General features: G+C 43.5%; 1 protein-coding gene across 4 annotated transcripts in view; it reads left to right on the top strand.

Annotated features, from left to right (window-relative positions):
• Positions 1 to 117: 117 nt before the first annotated feature.
• The window catches only part of phka1a (phosphorylase kinase, alpha 1a (muscle)), a 24,310-nt gene continuing 3,405 nt past the window's right edge, over positions 118 to 21,022 (top strand). Inside the window, exons 1-29 of one of the 4 annotated variants that reach the window (XM_080518926.1) lie at positions 118 to 335; positions 3,284 to 3,442; positions 3,584 to 3,631; positions 4,386 to 4,554; positions 5,679 to 5,761; positions 5,885 to 5,965; positions 7,353 to 7,451; positions 7,575 to 7,721; positions 8,182 to 8,235; positions 8,322 to 8,444; positions 8,539 to 8,634; positions 9,434 to 9,541; positions 9,645 to 9,723; positions 9,821 to 9,955; positions 10,721 to 10,830; positions 10,979 to 11,123; positions 12,030 to 12,108; positions 13,155 to 13,222; positions 14,393 to 14,569; positions 14,691 to 14,785; positions 14,894 to 15,045; positions 16,015 to 16,168; positions 16,261 to 16,549; positions 16,626 to 16,727; positions 18,190 to 18,305; positions 19,559 to 19,594; positions 19,890 to 19,919; positions 20,514 to 20,558; positions 20,692 to 20,853. In XM_080518926.1, coding sequence (XP_080375052.1) covers positions 258 to 335; positions 3,284 to 3,442; positions 3,584 to 3,631; positions 4,386 to 4,554; positions 5,679 to 5,761; positions 5,885 to 5,965; positions 7,353 to 7,451; positions 7,575 to 7,721; positions 8,182 to 8,235; positions 8,322 to 8,444; positions 8,539 to 8,634; positions 9,434 to 9,541; positions 9,645 to 9,723; positions 9,821 to 9,955; positions 10,721 to 10,830; positions 10,979 to 11,123; positions 12,030 to 12,108; positions 13,155 to 13,222; positions 14,393 to 14,569; positions 14,691 to 14,785; positions 14,894 to 15,045; positions 16,015 to 16,168; positions 16,261 to 16,549; positions 16,626 to 16,727; positions 18,190 to 18,305; positions 19,559 to 19,594; positions 19,890 to 19,919; positions 20,514 to 20,558; positions 20,692 to 20,853 — 3,219 coding nt within the window. In that variant the 5' untranslated portion in view covers positions 118 to 257. Of the gene's footprint in view, positions 336 to 3,283; positions 3,443 to 3,583; positions 3,632 to 4,385; positions 4,555 to 5,678; positions 5,762 to 5,884; positions 5,966 to 7,352; positions 7,452 to 7,574; positions 7,722 to 8,181; positions 8,236 to 8,321; positions 8,445 to 8,538; positions 8,635 to 9,433; positions 9,542 to 9,644; positions 9,724 to 9,820; positions 9,956 to 10,720; positions 10,831 to 10,978; positions 11,124 to 12,029; positions 12,109 to 13,154; positions 13,322 to 14,392; positions 14,570 to 14,690; positions 14,786 to 14,893; positions 15,046 to 16,014; positions 16,169 to 16,260; positions 16,550 to 16,625; positions 16,728 to 18,189; positions 18,306 to 19,558; positions 19,595 to 19,889; positions 19,920 to 20,513; positions 20,559 to 20,691; positions 20,854 to 21,022 lie in introns of all 4 variants that reach the window. The other 3 variants (XM_080518923.1, XM_080518924.1, XM_080518925.1) reach the window with 3 other exon arrangements.

Here is a 21,022-nt window from a genome sequence, read left to right as displayed (position 1 = left end):
TACCTCTCCGGCTGGATGTCCGCCTCCTCCAGTCACTGCCGCTGCCGTTCAGCCGGGCAGCAGGTCCTCCCCCTCCACCCCCCCACCCCACCCGGTCCTCACCCCCCACCCCCACCACCCCCCTCCTCCTAGTGGAGCCCGCGCTCCCCTGCGGCTCGTCGGTCTCGAGCGAGAAATGACTTCGACGTCGCACGTTTCGACGGGAGTTTCGCTCGTGAGTCGCTGGAAGTGAAGGACCGCCGACCCCACCGTCGACCATGAGAAGCCGGAGCAACTCGGGCGTTAAGCTGGACAACTATGCCCGGACCGTGCAGCAAACGATCCTGCGGCACCAAGTGAGTCCGAGCCCCCCCGGGGGGGCTGCTGCCGCCCGGCAGGTAGCGTCGGTCAGAGAAAACCGCACTTTGCTGCCATGATGTGTGTGACTGCAGGTAAAGTTCAGCTGGAAAAGGAACCGTTTCGCAAGGCGGCCCGACTGTCAAACTCGCATTCCGCTTCTCCGGTAACGCGACGCCCGCGGCTCAAAACAAAAGTTCAGGGCAACTTCACTTTAGACCCTCGCGCACGGAAAAGTGGGTCAAACGCAACGAGAGAGGAGTGTTAATGCTGTGTCACGATACATGTCGCGATGTTGGTTGTTGTGATCGTGTTTGGTATTGCGATAATAGTGAGTGTCGCACAAAAAAAACAACTAAAAAAGTTCTTGCTCATGTGGATTTGTTGGGTTTTCTCTGTTAAAAGGCACCAAGAAATGACTGTGTTATCTGGTGCTATATAAATAAAGTTGCATTGAATCACTAATAGTATTGAGTGGTTGCGAGAATATCGTGATAGTCATGGTGACTATCGTGATGTTTTTTTGGATAATGTTATTGCGATAATCATGTTGATTGTCGTGATAATGTTGAGTATCACGTAAATAATTTTGAGTATCGTGATAACTTTGGTATCCTGATAATATTGGGTATCATGATAATGTTAAAGCAATAATTTGAGTGTCACGATAATAATGTTGAGTATCACGTAAATAATTTTGAGTTCCGTGATAATTTTGGTGTCCTGATAATATTGGGTATCATGATAATGTTAAAGCGATAATTTGAGTATCACGATAATAATGTTGAGTATCATGATAATGTTTAGTATTGTGATAATAATGTTGAGTGTCAGGTAAAAAATTGAGTATCGTGATAATTTTGGGTATCGTGATAATTTCGGGTATCGTGATATATTTGGTATCCTGATAACATTGGGTATCATGATAATGCTAAAGCAATAATTTGAGTATCATGATAATAATATTGAGTAACATGATGATGTTTAGTATTGTGATAATAATGTTGAGTATTATGTAAATAATTTTGAATATGTGATCATTTTGAGTATCGTGATCATTTTGAATATCGTGATCATTTTGGGTATCATGATAATTTTGGTATCCTCATAACATTGAGTATCATGTTATTGTTAAAGCAATAATTCGAGTATCATGATAATGTTTAATATTGTGATAATAATGTTGAGTATTGTGTTAATAATGTTGAGTATCACCATCATTTTGAGTATAGTGATAATCTTGAGTATCATGATTATGTAAAAGCAATCATTTGAGTATCATGATGATAATGTTGAATATCGCCGTTGTTTGTCTCCATTTAAAGCAGCTCTTGTTCATCTCTACTGATTTAACACAATATGACCTCAATCACAAACTCTTTTTTTTTTTCCGGCCTCTGAGATAATCCATCCATGTTTTCACCGGCCGGATTACCGCCGATCTCTCGTGGACCTACTTTTTTAGGGTCAGAGAAAACCAATGAAATCTTCTTTTTATTCTTTTTTTTTTTTTTTTTATCAAATTTGAATTACACATATTTTCCAGATTCTTTAGAATCAGTGGTTATAAGAGCACATTGCTATTAATCTTTTTACATCTGTATTTTTTAAAAATAGAATAAGAGTAAAATATATATAAACATTTTTAGAACCTGTCAGTCTTTATGAGACGCTTCTTTCCTGCAATGAGTCTCACTATTTCAGTATTTGTTGTCTGTACAGCAGTGCCTGTGGGTTTTATTTATTTAGTTTACTTTGCCTTTATTTAGCTTAGTTTGGCTAAAGCTTCAGAAAAAATTCAGTATATTCACAAATAAATATCGCCTTGAAGTATTTTTCAATGAAAACGTGCTTGTATTATTACTATTGTTTCCAAAGGTTGTATGTGCAGCAGTTTTCCATCTCGGCAGTGGAAAATAAATACAATAAATCTGATTTTCCAAATAGAGAATCAATAGTTTTGTATAAAAAAATGCTTTTTCTTGCTAAAAATCCATCTTATCTTTAGTGAATTTGTGAATTTTGTGTTTCTATTTTTGTGCTATATTGGTTTTATAAATCCCCCCCCCCCAAAAAAATCTAACATATCAAGACTTAAGAAGCGTTTTCACTTCTCTGTCGATGACGAAAGCGGCTTTAACCGTTTGTGTTGCGTTCATTTAAGTGTCGACGAGGTTTGTTCCCTTTTTTAAAGTGACGTTTAAAGCAGTCATTTTTAAAAAATCGACATTTCAGTAGGCTCGATCAATAAAAATCCATAACATCCTTATTTTAAAGACTTGAAATTCAGTAGTTTTGTCCTTTTTAAAAAAAAAAAGTCACTTTAAGTTTTGATTTAGGAGTCGAGGTCCATTTTAAACGGTAAATAAATAACCCAGCTCTTAATGAAGAATTCTGGCCACGATTATAATTTTTTGGTTTTTTAAGTTTCCGTCAACTAAAAGTCAGTTTCGCCGTCGTTCAAGAGAGCAACGTTGAGAAGCAGGTCTGTGAACGACCAGGAAGCGTGGGGCCGGTTTAGTCTCTCTGCCTGCCTTGCTTCACATTTCCTCAACTTGTGGCTTTTCTTTTTTCTTCTTCTTTTTTTCAGCTTTGTGAACTTGTTTTCTTCCGTTTTAATGCTGTAAAAAAAATCCTAGCCAGTGGATTACAGTAGTCGCTGTCAGGTCAAAGCCTCGTCTGGGGAAATAACTGCAGGAAGTGGCATTTTATTTTATTTTTTTACACAAATTGTAACCTGACCTCTTGACCTCTGACCTCTTGTGTCTTTTTTTTCCCCACCTTTTTTTTTTTTAAATAAAATTTTTTTTTTTTTTAAATACATTACAGTCATTCCAATGTGCTTTTATAGAGAAAATAGAAAAGCCCAACATATCCACATGAGCAAGCAGGTGTGTTTGCGACTGGAAAGGACCTCTTGACCTCTGACCTCTCGTGTCCCGGACAGGACCCGGTCACCGGCCTCCTGCCGGGCAGCCCCGACCAGCCGGACGCCTGGGTCAGGGACAACGTCTACAGCATCGTGTCGGTGTGGGCCCTCAGTCTGGCCTACAGGAAGAACGCCGACAGGGACGAGGACAAGGCCAAGGCCTACGAGCTGGAGCAGGTCAGTGTGCCCCCACTCCCCCCCCCCCCCCCCCCCCCCCCACCACCCATTTAAAAGTGAAATGAATACAGCCAGCGTGTGTTGCGGTGTCACGTTTCCTCGCCAGCGCCAGTGTTGACTTTTAACCTTTCCTCCGGCCAGAGCGTGGTGAAGCTCATGAGAGGAGTCCTCCAGTGCATCATGAGACAGGTATTCCCCCCCCCCCCCGTACTAACTTTTAGCCACTTGCCGATACCGAGTACCGATACCAGTACTAACCTTCATTTAGTTGCCGATACCAAGTATCGATACGAGTACAAACCTTTATCTAGTTGCCGATACCAGTACTAACCTTCATCTAGTTGCCGATGCCAAGTACCGATACCAGTACTAACCTTCATCTCATTGCCAATACCAAGTACCAATATAAGTACTAACTGTTAGCCAGTTGCCGATACCGAGTACCGATACGAGTACTAACCTTTATCTAGTTGCCGATACCGATACCAGTACTAACCTTCATCTAGTTGCCGATACCGAGTACCGATACCAGTACTAACCTTCATCTAGTTGCCGATACCAAGTACCGATACGAGTACTAACCTACATCTAGTTGCCGATACGAGTACTAACCTTTATCTAGTTGCTGATACCAAGTACCGATACCAGTACAAACCTTTATCTAGTTGCCGATACCAAGTACCGATACGAGTACAAACCTTTATCTAGTTGCTGATACCAAGTACCGATACCAGTACAAACCTTTATCTAGTTGCCGATACCAAGTACCGATACCATTACTAACCTACATCGAGTTGCCGATACCAAGTACCGATACGAGTACCAACCTTCATCTAGTCCCCCCCCTCCCCCACTTTGACACGTCAAGTCATAATAAAGCAAAAAAAGCAACAAACTTTTCCTTATTTGGTGTTTGACTCAAACCCTCTCTGCTCCCGCTCAGCTGGACAAGGTGGAGAAGTTCAAGTACAGCCGCAGCACGTCGGACTCGCTGCACGCCAAGTACAACACGCGGACGTGTGCGCCGGTGGTGGGGGACGACCAGTGGGGGCACCTGCAGGTGGACGCCACCTCGCTCTTCCTCTTCTACCTCGCCCAGATGACGGCGTCAGGTGCAGCTTTCGCCGCCGCGAGTACAATCCTTTATCTAGTTGCCAATACCAAGTACCGATACGAGTACTAACTTTCATCTAGTTGCCAATACCAAGTACCGATACCAGTACTAACCTTCATCTAGTTGCCAATACCAAGTACCGATACGAGTACTAACTTTCATCTAGTTGCCAATACCAAGTACCGATACGAGTACTAACCTTCATCTAGTTGCCGATACCGATTACCGATACCAGTACTAACCTTCATCTAGTTGCCGATACCGAGTACCGATACCAGTACTAACCTTCATCTAGTTGCCGATACCAAGTACCGATACGAGTACTAACCTTCATCTAGTTGCCGATACGAGTACCGATACGAGTACTAACCTTTATCTAGTTGCTGATACCAAGTACCGATACCAGTACTAACCTACATCTAGTTGTCGATACCAAGTACCGATATGAGTACTAACCTTCATCTAGTTGCCGATACCGAGTACCAATACGAGTACCGAAAAGTGTCGTAACTTTTCAGATTAGAGGGAGTTTTAAGATTTAAAAACGCATTTTGTGCTTTATTTTGAAGGTCCTCCCTCACGTTATGGTGACATTGGAACTCGACTCGGGTCTTTTCATTTATTTTATTCAAAAGTTCAACTAAAATAAAACTTCCAGTTCACATTTTAAACTAAAACGGAGCAGAAAAGATTAACTCTTATTTTGTCTGCCTCTTTCAATACCTTCACAAGGTTGATCGTTCTAAATATATATACATATTTTCAGATATATTTAAGTATTCTATGTACAGTGTCTACAGTACACACACACACACACACACACACATACAAAAGAAAGAGATATAATATAATATATAAGATTTCATAAGACAAGAAAAGATTCAGCTTATTATGTAATAAATTCAACAATATTTATATTTATACTATTAAGTTCCCTTAAAATTAAAAATGAAGGATTGTTTTTTTTTGTAATGACTAATATCTTTTATTTTGGCATTTTTGTTTCTTTTTATTTAACCCTAACCCTTCAATGTTTGTGTTTTTTTTAATTTTTGCTCTTTATTGTTTATTGCCTTTTTGCTGTGACTCTAATTCACAGATGAAATGTATTTTCTCCACCAGGCCTCCACATCATCTACACCCAAGACGAAGTGGACGTCGTCCAGAATCTCATGTTTTACATCGAGGCGGCTTACAAAGTGGCCGTAAGTGTTCCTAGACGTATACGACCGGCGACAGAATCTCTTGTTGTCAAACAACCTCAAAAAACGTCACGTTAACGTCCCCCCCCTCCACCCCCCCTCCACCCTCCCCCCCCTCGCCGTCAGGACTACGGGATGTGGGAGCGCGGGGACAAAACCAACCAGGGGATCACGGAGATCAACGCCAGCTCCATCGGCATGGCCAAGGTGAACGCACGGAGACACACACGCCACGTCCAGTCGCCACCACAGAAGAAGAACAGGTGCTCCTGGAAAGGAAAGGGGGGGGGGGGGGGTTAGAGGGGGGGGGGGGTCTGGCATGACGGGAGGTTGCTCAGTCGCTGCAGCGGCCTTTAAGGTGACCTTTAACTGACCCCGCCCCCTCCGCTGACTCCAGATCAGCGTGGAGGGGTTTTGTTTTGGCGCGCCAGTGTCAGACGTGTATATATGTTTATATATATATATAAAAATACGAGTTTTATCCGCGCAGAAGCTTCAGGATACGTGATCGATATGAAATGTTTTCCTGGAGCCCGTCTGTTTCGGCGCTGCCGCCCTTGAGGGACCCGGAGGTATCGGGTTCTCCGGTCTTCCAAGAATGGCTTCTCACTCCGAAATAACACAGTACTCACAGTTCTCTAACACACACACACACATAGTTTAATTTTGGCTCTTGGAAGCCGGCACCACTGCCGGATATTCCCCACAGTAATTACTATTTTTGTTTTTTTATTATTTTCACTGGCTAATTAAAGAGCCAGCGTTCGTCTTAATGCGCTCTAAGTTTGAGAATCTCACGGTGACGTCACTTCTGCACGTTTGGCACTTCTCAAATCGCCGCAGTCATGAGATCTCACTCCCGAGTTAACGAGCGGTGAAATCCCCCACATGGAAAGAACCTATATGAGGATATATGCGCATATATGAAACCTATAAGCAGTTTATTTGCACATATATGCTGCATATATGACAATATATACGCTGCATATATGCACATATATACTGCATATATGTGCATATATGACTATATATATGCTGCATATATGCCACATATAGGCAAAATGTAGGTGCATATGTGTGAATATACAGGCCATATATGTCTCAGGCGTATATGGTTCACATTCTTCCTTTTCAAAAACTTCTCCATCACTGTCACTGACACAGTACTTTGATACAAGATGGTAGCAGGAGGTGGAGATGAACCACACTGACGTCTGTCACTTTACATTTCACCGGCAAAGTTCTGTGCCGCCCTCTAGTGGCGAAGAGTATTTATACATGATTACTCTGCAACACACTGAGGCTGTGAGAGCAAATGTTTTTTTAGAAAAAAAAAATGTGAAATTGGATAATTTCCCACGGCACACCTGACGAGATCTGGAGGAAACACCAGTGTGCGGAACGTGTACGTGAATTTCGTGTGGAACATGTGCTTGTATTTTTGTATTTTTTTGGCGAATAAATAATGTAAACGGGGAGACACTTTTATAAAACACGCGTCAGCCATAAGCTCCGGTGGACAGAAAGGTTTTATCGGAAAACCAACACACGAATTTCTGTGTGGAATCTGAGCACTTCCTGGTTCGTCCACCAGGCGGCGCTGGAGGCTCTGGATGAGCTCAACCTGTTCGGCGCTAAAGGAGGCCCGGGCTCCGTCGTCCACGCGCTGGCCGACGACATCCAGCACTGCCAGGTACGCTCCGGGACACGCCAATCTCGGCGTCACAACTGAACGTCGGCTCACCTCTCGTCCCCGTCCCGTCCTCCTCTCCCCCGTCCTCCCCCCCCCTCCCCCGTCCCTTCCTCTCGTCTCAAGTCCATCCTGACGTCCATGCTGCCCAGAGCGTCCATCTCCAAGGAGGTGGACGCCGGAGTCCTCGCCATCATCTCGTACCCGGCGTTCGCCGTGGAGGACATGAGCATCGTCAACCGGACCAAGGAGGAGATCATCTCCAAACTGCAGGTGTGAGAGGAAAACAAAACAATGACGTATGAAAAATATTTGAATTTTCGTCAATTTATTGAATTTTTTTAATTGGCAAATTCAAGTTTGTTTTTTTTTTCAGCAAGTTCCATTCTACAATTCCTCGTGTGTTTCTGTAGCGCAATGTGACACATTTAAATACTTTTGTGTATTTATCCGATTTCCTAATGAGAAGATTTAAGCCTTTAATGCACTTTTGCTTAAAGCTTGAATTAATTGAATGACGGAGCCTCGTTTACTTTTTATTTTGTGCGATTCTTTATATGCGTTTTAACATTTACAATAATGGAATAACACTTTTTGACAATATATGTGATCTCTGCAGTCATTTTTAAATGCATCAAGTTTTTTTTTTTTGTGATTTTAATGGACATTTCGATTGAAGCTCTGTTTAATCTAGTTTTTAACAGTTCATGTTTCGTACCTCCTCTCTGCTCAGGGTCGGTACGGCTGCATCCGCTTTCTCAGAGACGGACACAAAACGCCTAAAGAGGTAAAAAATCAACGCTCAGATTTCGTTTCACGTGGTCAAGGTAGATTCCTAACGTCTCTCTCTCTCTTTCTCTCTCCGTCTCAAAGGATCCAAACCGACTTTACTACGAGTCGGCGGAGCTCAAGCTGTTCGAGAACATCGAGTGCGAGTGGCCGCTGTTCTGGACGTACCTGGTGCTGGACGGCATCTTCATCAACAGTCCCGAGCAGGTAAAGCGCACGGCGGATTCCGCCCCCCCACCCCCCCGCCCCTTGTCGGCGTCGTTGACGGTGGTGAACGTTTTCTTTTTAAAAAAAAACACAGGTGCAGGAGTATCAGGAGGCTTTGGAAGGCATCCTGATCAAACAGACGGACGGGATCCGCCTGCTGCCGGAGCTCTACAGCGTCCCGCCGGAAAAGGTGTGTTTTCTCTTAAAGTCCTAGTGAAATGTAAAACGCTACTTTGCAAAAAACACGATAGTTGGGGTTCTACTTGTAAGGTTCCTCCGACTCTGCCCCACCACTGTTGTCGCATAACAAAGTTATTAGAATTTTGAATCTCCAGCCGAGGAAGTCGGGGGAATCCTTCTTCGTGGGCGTGATGTCACGAGTTGTGCAGATCTCCATCTGTTGTGTTTATATCGGCTTGTTTCCTCTTAAATATCCAAGTTTTTACAGTGTTTTGAAGTTATAGTCGGCGTTTTATGAGCCTTGATGAAAGATTGAGCCTGGAAGAGACCGAGAGAGGAGGAAAGGAGCACGGGCGGCGGGAGCGGCTAGCCACTAGCTCGCGCCGCTAGCTGCTAGCTCGCGCCTCTAGCCGCTAGCGGGAGCTAGCTTGCCGTGTTTTAACATTTTACCCAGTTAGCATAAAAATGTCCCTAGAAGCGACAGCCAGAGTGTTTTGGAGGTCGAATTTTCATTTTACTAGGACTTTAACTCTTAATATATAATTATGCAACACCTATATATGTGCATATATATAGATACATATATGTACACCTATATAGATGCATATATGCACACCTGTATGTGTGCATATATATAGGTGCATATATGCATCTATATATATGCATCTATATAGGTGTGCATATATGTGCATATATCCTCATATAGGTTCTTTCCATGTGGGGTGTGTGTGTGTGTGTGTGTGTGTGTGTGTGTGTGTGTGTGTGTGTGTGTGTGTGTGTGTGTGCGTGTGTGTGTGTTTCCCCGCCAGGTGGAGGAGGAGTATGAAAACCCCCACACGGTGGAGAGGGTGTCGATGGGCAAGCTTCCTCTGAAATGGGGACAGTCCCTGTACATCCTGGGAAACCTGCTGGCTGAAGTGAGTCGCCTCAACACCCGGAGGCCGAGGCTGCAGCTTTGATTGGGGGGGGGGGGGGGGAACAAAACTTCTCATCCTCATCTCATCTCTCATCCCTTCTCAGGGCTTCCTCGCCCCCGGGGAGATCGACCCGCTCAACCGCCGTTTCTCCACCATCCCCAAACCGGACGTCGTCGTTCAGGGTGAGATTTGCTCGCCTCCCTTTTTTCTCACTTCAGCTCGTCATCGTCATCATCATCATCGTCGTCATGTCGTGTCCTCGCCCCCCCCCCCCTCCAGTCTCCGTCCTGGCAGAGACGGAGGAGATCAAGGAGCTGCTGATGAGGAACGGCATCGACGTGGAGACGGTGGCCGACATCCATCCCATCCACGTGCAGCCGTCCAGAGTCCTGGGCCACATCTACGCCCGGCTGGGTAACGCCGTCGCCGCGGCAACGTCCAGTCCTCTTTTTTTTTTTTTTTTTTTAGCAGAAAACAGCAGCTCGTTGGACGTTCGTTATTGTTTCGTGAGGAATTCGTTGGAAAAAGATAGGAATCAAGACGTCGAGAATTAATATTTATATAACTGCTCGACTTTGTTTGTAGTTTTCATGCAAAACAAACATATTTACCGATATAATTCGGTCGTTAGCTGCCAGAACATTTAATACATTTATTTTTCGCTAAGATGTGTTGATTCGATGAGGTTTTTTGTGATTTAAAAAATGTGATTTAATCATCAAAGTGTAGAAGTGTTTTAAATCCTGTGCTGGAAACCGGAGTTTTCTCCTTTTGTGTGTCGTTTCTATCCACAACGTGTTCAGGATATTGAATAGAATAGAATAGAATAGAACTTTATTCCTCCCCAGGGGGAAAACACAAACTTACAACAGCTCAAGGTAAAAAGGTGCAGAAATGATCAAATTAAAGAATTAAAATATGTAAATATCTAAACAAGAGCAAAAAATAGAATAAGAAAAAATAAAACAATCCAGTAAGAAAAGAAAAATCCTCTAAAAATAGAGTAAATTGACAGAATTGATAGACACACAGTGTCGATAGGGCGAAACTGAGATGTACTTGATAAGAACGTAGGACATTTACAGTGAGTTGTTAAATAGTCAAACAGCTGTTGGGATGAATGACTTTTTGAAAAACTAAAAAAAAAAATGAATTCACGAGGTTTTGTTCTGTTCGCAGGCCGAAACCCGAGACTCGGCCTGACGGGTCGACCCTACAGGAGGATCGGCGTCCTGGGAACCGCCAAGTTCTACATCATCAGGAACACCATCTTCTCCTTCACGCCTCAGGTCGGGAGAAGAAATCTTTGCTCTCCATAGAAATTCAAAGTGTTTTGTTTACTAACTGTTCCTGTTAATGTCTGGGTTTTTTTTGTTGTTCTTGAGCTGAAAACGTGTGACAGAAGAGTCACATTTCCCCCCTGAAACCCCTTTGCAGTTCATCGACCACCAGCAGTTCTACTTGGCGCTGGACAACAAGATGATCGTGGAGATGCTGCGGACGGAGATCGCCTACCTGGCCTCCAGGTGGAGGATGACCGGCCGGCCCACCGTCACCTTCCCCATCTCCCAGAGCATGCTGAGTGAGAACCGCTCCACACGTTCCGCCACGTACAAATGGGCTGTCGACTTTTTTATTTATGAGTTTTGATATTTTGACACAATTAAACATACAGAACATTGTAGAACAGGGAGTGACCAGTAGGTAACAATTAATTCTCAATTAAAGAAAAGCTGTCAACAATATAGATGAGAGAGAAAGAAAGACTAGCTATAGTCTACATTTTGAGTATGGAATTGGGCCTTTTTGCATTGGTGTGTATCCCAACATGCGTCAAACCAACCACGTTTATCATTATATCATGAGCCAAAGCCGTCAACTCTTCCATCCTATTGATTTCCAATGTGGTTTCCCACCATACTGTTAAAGTTGGTATGTCCAAGGATAACCATTTCTTAGTTAGAGTTGTTTTGCTTGCTACCAGCAAGGCACTAAGCAAACACTTCTCTTTTTTTTTTCATTTCTATTCATTTTTTTTTCATTTCTATTCATTTTTCGTTTTTTTTTTTCCATTTCTATTCATTTTTCGTTTTTTTTTTAAAATTTCTATTCATTTTTTTCCATTTCTATTCTTTTTTTCATTTCTATTCATTTTTCGGTTTTTTTTTTCCATTTCTATTCATTTTTCGGTTTTTTTTTTCATTTCTATTCATTTTTTTTCCATTTCTATTCTTTTTTTCATTTCTATTCATTTTTCGTTTTTTTTTCCCATTTCTATTGATTTTTCGGTTTTTTTTCATTTCTATTCATTTTTTTTCCATTTCTATTCTTTTTTTTCATTTCTATTCATTTTTCGGTTTTTTTTTCATTTCTATTCATTTTTTGGTTTTTTTCCATTTCTATTCATTTTTCGTTCTTTTTTTTCATTTCAATTCATTTTTTTTTTTCATTTCCATTCATTTAAAAAAAAATTCAATTCTTCTTTCAGCTGAAGATCACACCAACCTGGACCCTGCGGTCCTGGCCACGCTGAAGAAACTACAGGACGGATATTATGGAGGCTCAAGGTGACTTTTCGTTGACGTCTGTGTTCACGGCTCGGCTGCAGATTTGTGAATTTGTGGAAAATTCCTCTTTCTTTTACCATTACCACGCTTTTTAATTAAAAAAAAGACATTTTTAAATACAGTACAGTCATTCCTATGCGCTTTTACAGAGAAAATAGAAAAGCCCAACATCACCACGCTTTTCATTGTCAAATTTTCGATTTCGGTTATTCTGGACAAGTAAATTACATTGATACTTATATTATATCATATATTTCATATTTCATATGGCATATTGCATGTACATATACATATATTTATACATGTGCAAGTACACTATTACATTGGTATTATTATTATTATAAGTATACTATTACTATTGGTATTATTGTTATTATTATTACTGATATATATATATATATATACATAGTTATTTTATTGCTACCATTTCTTTCTTTCCTTCTTTCTTTCTTTCCTTCTTTCTTTCTTTCCTTCTTTCTTTCTTTCTTTCCTTCTTTCTTTCCTTCTTTCTTTCTTTCCTTCTTTCTTTCCTTCCTTCCTTCTTTCCTTCCTTCCTTCCTTCTTTCTTCTTTCCTTCCTTCCTTCCTTATTTCCTTTCCTTCTTTCTTTCTTTCCTTCTTTCTTTCTTTCATTCCTTCTTTCCTTCCTTCCTTCCTTCCTTCTTTCCTTCATTCCTTCCTTCTTTCCTCCCTTCTTTCTTTCCTTCCCTCTTTCCTTCTTTCTTTCTTTCCTTCCTTCTTTCCTTCTTTCTTTCCTTCCTTCTTTCCTTCCTTCTTTCCTTCCTTCCTTCCTTCCTTCCTTCCTTCTTTCCTTCCTTCCTTCTTTCCTTCCTTCTTTCCTTTCCTTCTTTCTTTCTTTCCTTCTTTCTTTCTTTCCTTCCTTCTTTCTTTCCTTCCCTCTTTCCTTCTTTCTTTCTTTCCTTCCTTCTTTCCTTCTTTCCTTCCTTCTTTCCTTCTTTCTTCCTTTCCTTCTTCCTTCCTTCCCTCCTTCCCTCCCTCCCTCCCTGGAAATACTCATTTCACGTACGATTCCGCCGTCTCCTCCAGGATCCAGACGGGGAAGCTGTCCGAGTTCCTCACCACGTCCTGCTGCGCTCACCTCAGCTTCCTGGACGGTAAGGGTTCTGGCAGCATGGGTCGCCACGACGACAAGTATGGTGATGATGATGAGGGTGACGGCGATGGATACGTGCATGAGTTGCGGAATGACGATGGTAAGAACAAAGAGCAGCCCGACGGGCGATGGTGGAGGAACGGGTGACGCCAGCTGTGGAAAAAAACAAAACTGGATTTCAGCTGTCGACGCAGTTTATGGCCACAAGGTGGCGCTTTGTTAGTTTCCACAGGTGGTTTGACGGTTCCTGGTTGTATGTATTGACCCACTAATACATACAAGGCCTTAAACTGTGATTAGTGCATAAGAGACACACATGAAGCTTTGTTCTGTTTTTGAATTCTTTTCGTTTAATAAATTCTTTCCCACAGGTTTTTTTATAAAAAAAAATTTCTTCATGCTAACTGAGCTAATTAAAGGTCAACCAGACTGACTTAATTAATATCTACATGTGTGTGATGAAGCAGCATGTTCTCATTAATCATATTGACGTAAGACGGCCAAAGACGAGCTCGTTTAAAACGACGTGTTGAATTTTGAAACATTAAAAAATGTACCAAAAAAAAATGTAAAGGCTTCTTGCACTGACTGCCTGAATTCAATGCAAACGCATGTTTTAATGCAATTAGTGTTTTTGATCTCGTAAAGCTTTGTTTAAATCTTGTCAATATAAATATAAAGTTCACGCAACATTTCTCTTTACGATACACATTTAAATTACTACAGTTACATTTTCAATAAGATTATAATCAATAACTACAAAATGTCTGTTTTTCCCAAAGTCCGATCTACTTTGACTTGATAAGTTTTTCACAGTTTTTTAACGTTTTTGTGCAGAAATGTAAATAAAAGTTCCAAAATGTTGTGTACGTGCTATCAAAGAATAATAATAATGCTGATATGAAGAGAAACATTTGTGGGATCTGAGTGAACGAACCATAAAAAAAAAACCCTGCATGTTGCATATAATAATAATAATAATATGAAACTTAATACACTAATAAAATTAATCGATTTTATATTTTGGATTGTATAAAGATGTATAAACAAACAAAAGGTAAGTTGCTTATTGTACTTTTTTTTAAATCGTTTTCTTTTCTAACCAGCTTTTATTTTGAAGAAAAACTCTCTCAGTGATCCGATTTGATCCAATTTTCCGCCGGGTCTCCAGAAGCCGACGACCTTGCGGCGTACCTGGACCACCTGCTGGCCCACTCCGCCCCCAAGAAGCCCAAGCCGGCGGCGGCGGCGGCGGCGGTGGGGGGTCTGGGCAGGTTCAAGGCGGCGGCGACCAAAACCCGTGAGATGGTGTCGCTGAAGAACAAGGCTCAGGACCTCAACGTGCACAGTGAGCGCAGACATTTCTCGGCTCCGCCCCCCGAAACCTACGACGGAACCCCGTTCGTTAAACGATCTGTCTTTGTCTTTGTCTTTGTCTTTGTCCCCCCCCCTTCCGTCTCCCCGTCCAGACGTCAACATGTACCTGCCCAACAAGCTGTTCCGCTCCCCGCAGCCGTCGCTCAACCTCAACCTCACCGGTTCCCCCGCGTCGCAAGAAGCTCCGGTGAATTCACTCTCTCTCTCTCTCTTTTTTTTTTTAATCTCTCCTACATGTTTTTTTGTGTTTTTTTTAAACTCTCGTCCTCCATCCCATCCTGCTTTCCCCTTCAAGAGTGTGGGCGTGGGCGTGACCGTGACGACGGAGAGCGTCATCCCCCGAGACGCCAGCGGGGGCATCGACCACGTGGCTCTGGCCCAGCTCCTGAAGGACACGCAGAATCTGCAGGACCAGGCCGACATCCTCTACATCCTGTTCAAGGACAAGTGAGGACTCGCGGTTCGGGTTCGGATTCGGATTCGGATTGTACCGTTTAAGTTGGTTAGAAGCGCAATAAACAAACCTCGTGACGGAACATTTAGGGCCAGTCCCAATTCTATTTGTACCCCGACCCCTTAGCCCTCCGCCTTCCCCTACAAAATGAGGGCAAAGGCAAAGGGGTAAAAGTTTCAGCCCTTAGATTTGGGACACCCCTCTCCCTCTGCTCACCCCTCCCCCTCTCGCTCCGTCTCACAGTTGTGACGTCATAATACGGATGTTAGTTGATTTTCCAGCAGGAGCGTCGTCCCGCCGTCCCAAATTCAACGTGTTGCAGCAGCTTGGCTGCTTTGTCTCGTTTTCCGTCCTTCCCCCCCCCCCCCCCATCAAGGTGAAGAAAATAAGACAGAGACGTGGACTACTTCAGTCTTTTGCGCCGTATTTGGACTTCAGAAATATTTTCTCATTCGCCGTGTGAAAGCGGAGGAGCTTCCTTGTTTGTCCCTGTTTTCAAAACACCCGTATTAGAAGACTTTGGAACTCTACAGTGTAATAATAAAATGTTGTACACACGGAAGCTCCATGCGGCAGCGCTACTGCCGTTCTTACTAGTATAAAACACAACAGGTTTATAGAACTTTAGAAGCGTATAGATGTGAAATGCGAGTCCTTCGGCGCCATGTCCTCCTACCCCTCTGTTTAAAGTGTGCATCTGTAAACGCTCCGTTTCGAGGGGTGAATAGCCCTTCGCCTCTGTGCAATCGTGAAATGGGACACCCCTCAGACTCTCGTGAACGAGGGGTAGGGGTAAGATGAAGGGCTAAGGGGGAGAATTGAGACGCAGCCTTAGACCACGAAGTGACTTATAAAGCGTGACAACGTGCAGTAAAGCGCCCCCTGCAGGCTCAACGCACCGCGGCATCATTAGGAAAGACTGAGTGTGGAGTGTTTAAGCCGGGGGTCTCCGTCCTGAACAGGGGCATGGACTGGGACACTCGTCTGCACGGCAAAGGCACCACGGTGAGGTCACTGCTCGCCGACCTGTACGAGAAGGCGGGTGAACTGAAACACTGGGGCCTCATCAGGATGATCTCTGGCATGCTGAAGAAGAAGGTGGAGGAGCTGGACTCGGTACGGCGCGCCAAAACAAGACCTACGATCGTCGTGTAGAACTCGAACGTGGGTTTTTTGTTGAGTTTACAAGAGTTCCGACTTCCCGACAGGCCTGCTCGGACCTGCTGGCGCACCAGAAGCACCTGACGGTGGGCCTCCCCTCCGAGCCCCGGGAGAAGACCATCACCGCCCCCATCCCGCCCGACCGGCTGGCCGCCCTCATCGACGAGGCGAGCGACGGCAACATCAGCGTGGCCATCCTCACCCAGGAGATCATGGTGTACCTCGCCATGAGCATCCGCACGCAGCCCAGCCTGTTCAGCGAGATGTTCCGGCTGCGCATCGGCCTCATCATCCAGGTCATGGCCACCGAGCTGGCGCAGTCGCTCAACTGCTCAGGTGGGGGAGGGGCAGCGACAACCGGGGGATGGAACGGTTGCAACGGTTTCCATGGTAACTGTTTATATCCGTGCAGGAGAGGAGGCCACGGAGAGTCTGATGAGTCTGGCTCCGTCGGAGCTGAAGAGTCTGCTCCACCACATCCTCAGCGGGAAGGAGTTCGGAGTGCAGCGCAGCGGTTAGCCAACGTCTGGAATAGCGCGCATTGATTGAATGCGATCGTATCGTTTTAGTCCGGACACACACACACACACACACACGTCGCACCGCACTTTTACCTTTATACGTGCAAATGTCCGTCGACAACACTGTCGGAAACTTTCCCATGGGAATAAACGGGATTCTGTGGGGAATAAACCAGGAATTGACTTTAAGTTTGGCTCTTTTTAAAAAGAATAAATGTATATTTCAGCGTAATCCGGACTAAAACAACCACATTTGAATATCTCACGCCCCCTACAGGCACACACCCGCCATCACATGCACATTAAACAAAAAAAAGAAATTACATCTATTAAACTGCAAATGTCCGTCTACACACTGTTGCAAAAATTTCCCATGGGAATAAACAGGATTCTGTGGGAAATAAACCAGGAATTTACTAAACTGAAATTTGGCTCTTAAAAGGGGATTTAAAATTTTTTTTTTAAGATTTTCCGTTTGGGCCTTTTTGGGCGAAAATCTTGCTTTGAAAGGTAAATAGCGGATTTCCTGTTGGAGTTAGGTCCAAAGTTAGAGCGCGTGATTTGTAGATCTCGACGAGACGAACAAATTTCATATTCGCTTCATCTCTCTGCGACATTCCTACGGACCGTGGGGGGCGACTTACTGTGTCTTGGTGGCGCTAGAGAGCCATTTTTGGACTTTGTGATCATTTTTTTGACATGATAATATAAATCGCCACACTTTTGACGAGTCTGCCAAGTTTGGTGAGTTTTTGAGCGTGTTTAGGGTCAAATATGGGATTTAGTCCGTGAAAAAAATTAAAATAATAAGAAACGAACGAAAAACAATTCGAACTTCGCCAGTAGGGGGCGCGGCCACTCTGATGGTCAGTGCGGGTCATGAGAGTCACCCTCCGTAGGAATTACAGAAGGGACCTAATAAAATAAAAGTTGGCAAATGTATATTTCAGCGTAATCCGGACTAAAACAACCACATTTGAATATTCTCTAAATAAGAGTGCTTTGTTTTTGTTGTATAACTCATTGATTGTTCCATATCTGACCTATTGTATTGAAGTGTGGGGAAATGCCTGTAAAACCTACATTAATCCAATTTTTCTTCTACAGAAAAGAGCGATTAGAGTCGCTAGTGGAAGTGGTAACAGAGATCGTACTAATCCTTTATATAGACGACTAAAAACACTGAACTTTAAGGATTTAGTGGAGAATAACCTTCTAAAAAACATGTTTAAAGCTCATCTGGAAATTTTACCGAACAAATTGCAAAACAGATTCGCCAAGAGAAAAAGTAGAAAGGAACTGAGGTTTTAGAAATGCGACACTGCGGAGTAGCAGATCAACCTTATTTCTTTATTTTGTGTTTGATGTTTTGGAGAAAAAAACAAACGGCTGCATGTGACCTCCTCCTCCGCCTCTGAGCTCCACCCTTCTCTTCTTCCCCCTCTCTTCACGCAGTCAGGGAGTTGGACGCCGGGGTCAGCTCGGCCATCTCCATCCATCACCTGGGCAACACGGGCGCCACCAAGAGCGAGCGGGCCGGAATCAGCAAGCTGAAGAGCGACATGAAGTTGGTAGGATTCCGCCGCGTCGGCGCTTTACGCCACGTGACGCGTTTCTAATTTGTCTTTCCGGGCCGCGTTGGCAACATGTCCTTTTACGCTCTTTGGAGATGTAACGTTTGTCTTTCCACAGCTGGAGCACAGGTTGTCCTTGACGGATCCCAGTAAGGTGAACATGCGGACTCACAGTCGGTGTTAATTCACCAGGCGGGGCGGAAGAATTCGCGTTAGAAATGAAGGCGTGGGAAGATTTTTTTTTGTCCACAAGTCGAGGAAATAAAGCTTAATTCTGGCTGATTCAAGCATCAGATCGATTTGGAAGTGACGGCACAGCGTCCAATCTGTCGTCAAAGTCGACGCTTATCGGGAATCCAGACGCTGACGGTGTTAATTCACCTTTAAAATCGGAGCTTTCAGCTGTTTCACACGGTCTTCGGCGTTCGTTCAGGGTGTCGCCGGGAAATAATCTATCAAATTAAACTTTACTTTACTTTATTACATTCAAATGTTCAATTATTTTCACGTTTATCGGCCGTCGGTGCCTCATCTACCGTTACCTGGTGAAATTTAGTCATAGAATACAGTTTTTATATATTTAAGAATAGAAAGAAAATTTAATTACAAGATGCAGATTAATAAATAGTGACACAATTAGCTTTTTAAATAAAAAAGAAGTTACATTACAGTAATTACGTTACGCTACGGTTGAAAACGTGAAGACGTACACCTGGTTTTAAGACGGTGAGACGCATCTGAAAGCTCCGGGACGGGGGGGGGCGTCATACATGAACCGGCCTGCGGGAGGCGCCAATCCGGACAATACAAACTAATACAACCCATAATGCAACAGCTGCAGGAGAATTCACTGCATTCTTCATTAAAATTGGCCTTTATAGTTGAGATTACAGTCATTTTTTCGGTAGAAATTCAGATTTTTTTTTTCTTCACGTACGTTAAAGTTTGTGGCGCTAGTTTAGCCCCGAGCTGAAACGTGTTTGACGCCCCGCTGCTTTTCGAACCAGCTCTGCTTTTATTCCGCGTTTTTTTTTTTTTTTTCCCTCGGGTCACGTTAAACCACTTTTTTTTTGTGTATTTTGTGTGTTTCGCTCCAGGAGCCCAGGCTTTCTCTGGCAGAGGTGACGAGGATGTCGAGTCCATCAGTTTGGCTGATGATCTTGTTTTTAATACAAGTTTTTAAGTAATTACAAGCATTTCGTTGGTTTTTTGGGCTTTTTTTTTCAGTGTGGTTATCTCTTGTGTTGCAGACGGACCGCAGGGTATCTTTGAACGACTCAGTTAAGGTGATAAAGATTTAAAAAAATATAAAATAATCCCAGTTGGACGCTGAAATTGAAGTGTAATCGAGCTTTAATTGTGACGCAGATGCAGATGGATCACAGGTTGTCTCTGCCAGAGCTGGTCAGAGTGATGATGGTGATGATGATGATGATGATGATGATGATGATGATGATGATGGTGGTGGCGGTTGTTTTCGTGGTGCCGGTGTTGGTGGTTTTTTTTCCCGCCGTCTCCGTCGAATGGAAACGGCGTTTTTAATGCCTTGTAATGCAGCCCGGCTGTCTCTCTCCCTTCCAGCTCGACCAATCCCTGAGCTCCACTCGTAAGGTGACGCCGACCACAGCGTCGAACTCTCCCGTGTTGATTAATCAGATTTAATAAACGCGGATTTGAGTGATTAACCCCCTCCGCTTTAATGCTCTCGTCACCACCTGCAGCTAAGTGTTGCTCACGTCGCTGTAATTTATCCAATTAATCCATAAATCCTTTGGTTTATAATTCAGATTTTTTATTTTTTTTCAATATTTATGATCAAATCTCTCCCATTATGTCAAGGACCAGATGTTTTTATAGTAAAAATTCTAATTCGACTGGCCGTGGAAAGAAGAAATCGTAATTCAAGCCTAAAAACACAAGATTTTTTAATTCTCCTTATTTATTTTTTTTGACCTCATTTCAAATCGGGGCTGTCTGGTAACTATTTATTGGTATTGTACTGGTATTTATTTATTTTCCAATCTGTCCATTGCTTTCTAACTCCATTTCTCTCATCACGCATGTTTTCTCTCAGAGTCCCGCCGGCTTTGGGGTTGTTTGAATCCATCGTTTACTCAATTTTTATGTTTTTTTTAAGTTTGTGGAGTTTTTTTTTTCATCGTTTTGTTTCTTTGTTGTTGTTTTTGTCTCGTCTCTGCCTCTCAGGGTGCACGGTCGCAATCACTGGACATCGAGAACATCGAATCTGGGGTAATGGATCGTCTTGTTTGCTGTGTGTTCTGTTTAATGGGCTGCAGTGCGGCTTAACGGCCAGCAGGGGGAGCTCCTGTGAAAGTGACCTGTGTGTGTGTGTGTGTGTGTGTGTGTCTCCTTCCATGTCCAGAGGTACAGACTTCCCTCCATAGAGTCCCTGGACATTCCGGACAGCATTCCGGTTGCCAAGGATACGAGGCACGGCCAATGGCTGCGCAGGAGGCGTCTGGACGGAGCGCTGAACCGGGTCCCCGTCGGCTTCTACCAGAAAGTCTGGAAGATCCTGCAGAAGGTCGGAAGATAAACTTTTCATCGTCTGTGTTTCAAAATCCACTTTTCTTTGTGTTTCTTAATCAACAGTTTTTTTCTTTAAAGGCTTTTAAAGCTCCTAGATTATAGGTTTTTTTTCCCCCAAAGTGCTCATCTGCCTGTGGGTGGAGCCAGTGAGCATCCAGGGGTTA

The sequence above is a fragment of the Blennius ocellaris genome (genome assembly GCF_963422515.1).
Source record: "Blennius ocellaris genome assembly, chromosome: 23".
In the NCBI taxonomy this organism is placed as follows: Eukaryota; Metazoa; Chordata; class Actinopteri; order Blenniiformes; family Blenniidae; genus Blennius; species Blennius ocellaris.
The sequence above is the reverse complement of the archived record's forward strand: the minus strand, read 5'-3'. Positions and strand labels throughout refer to the sequence as shown.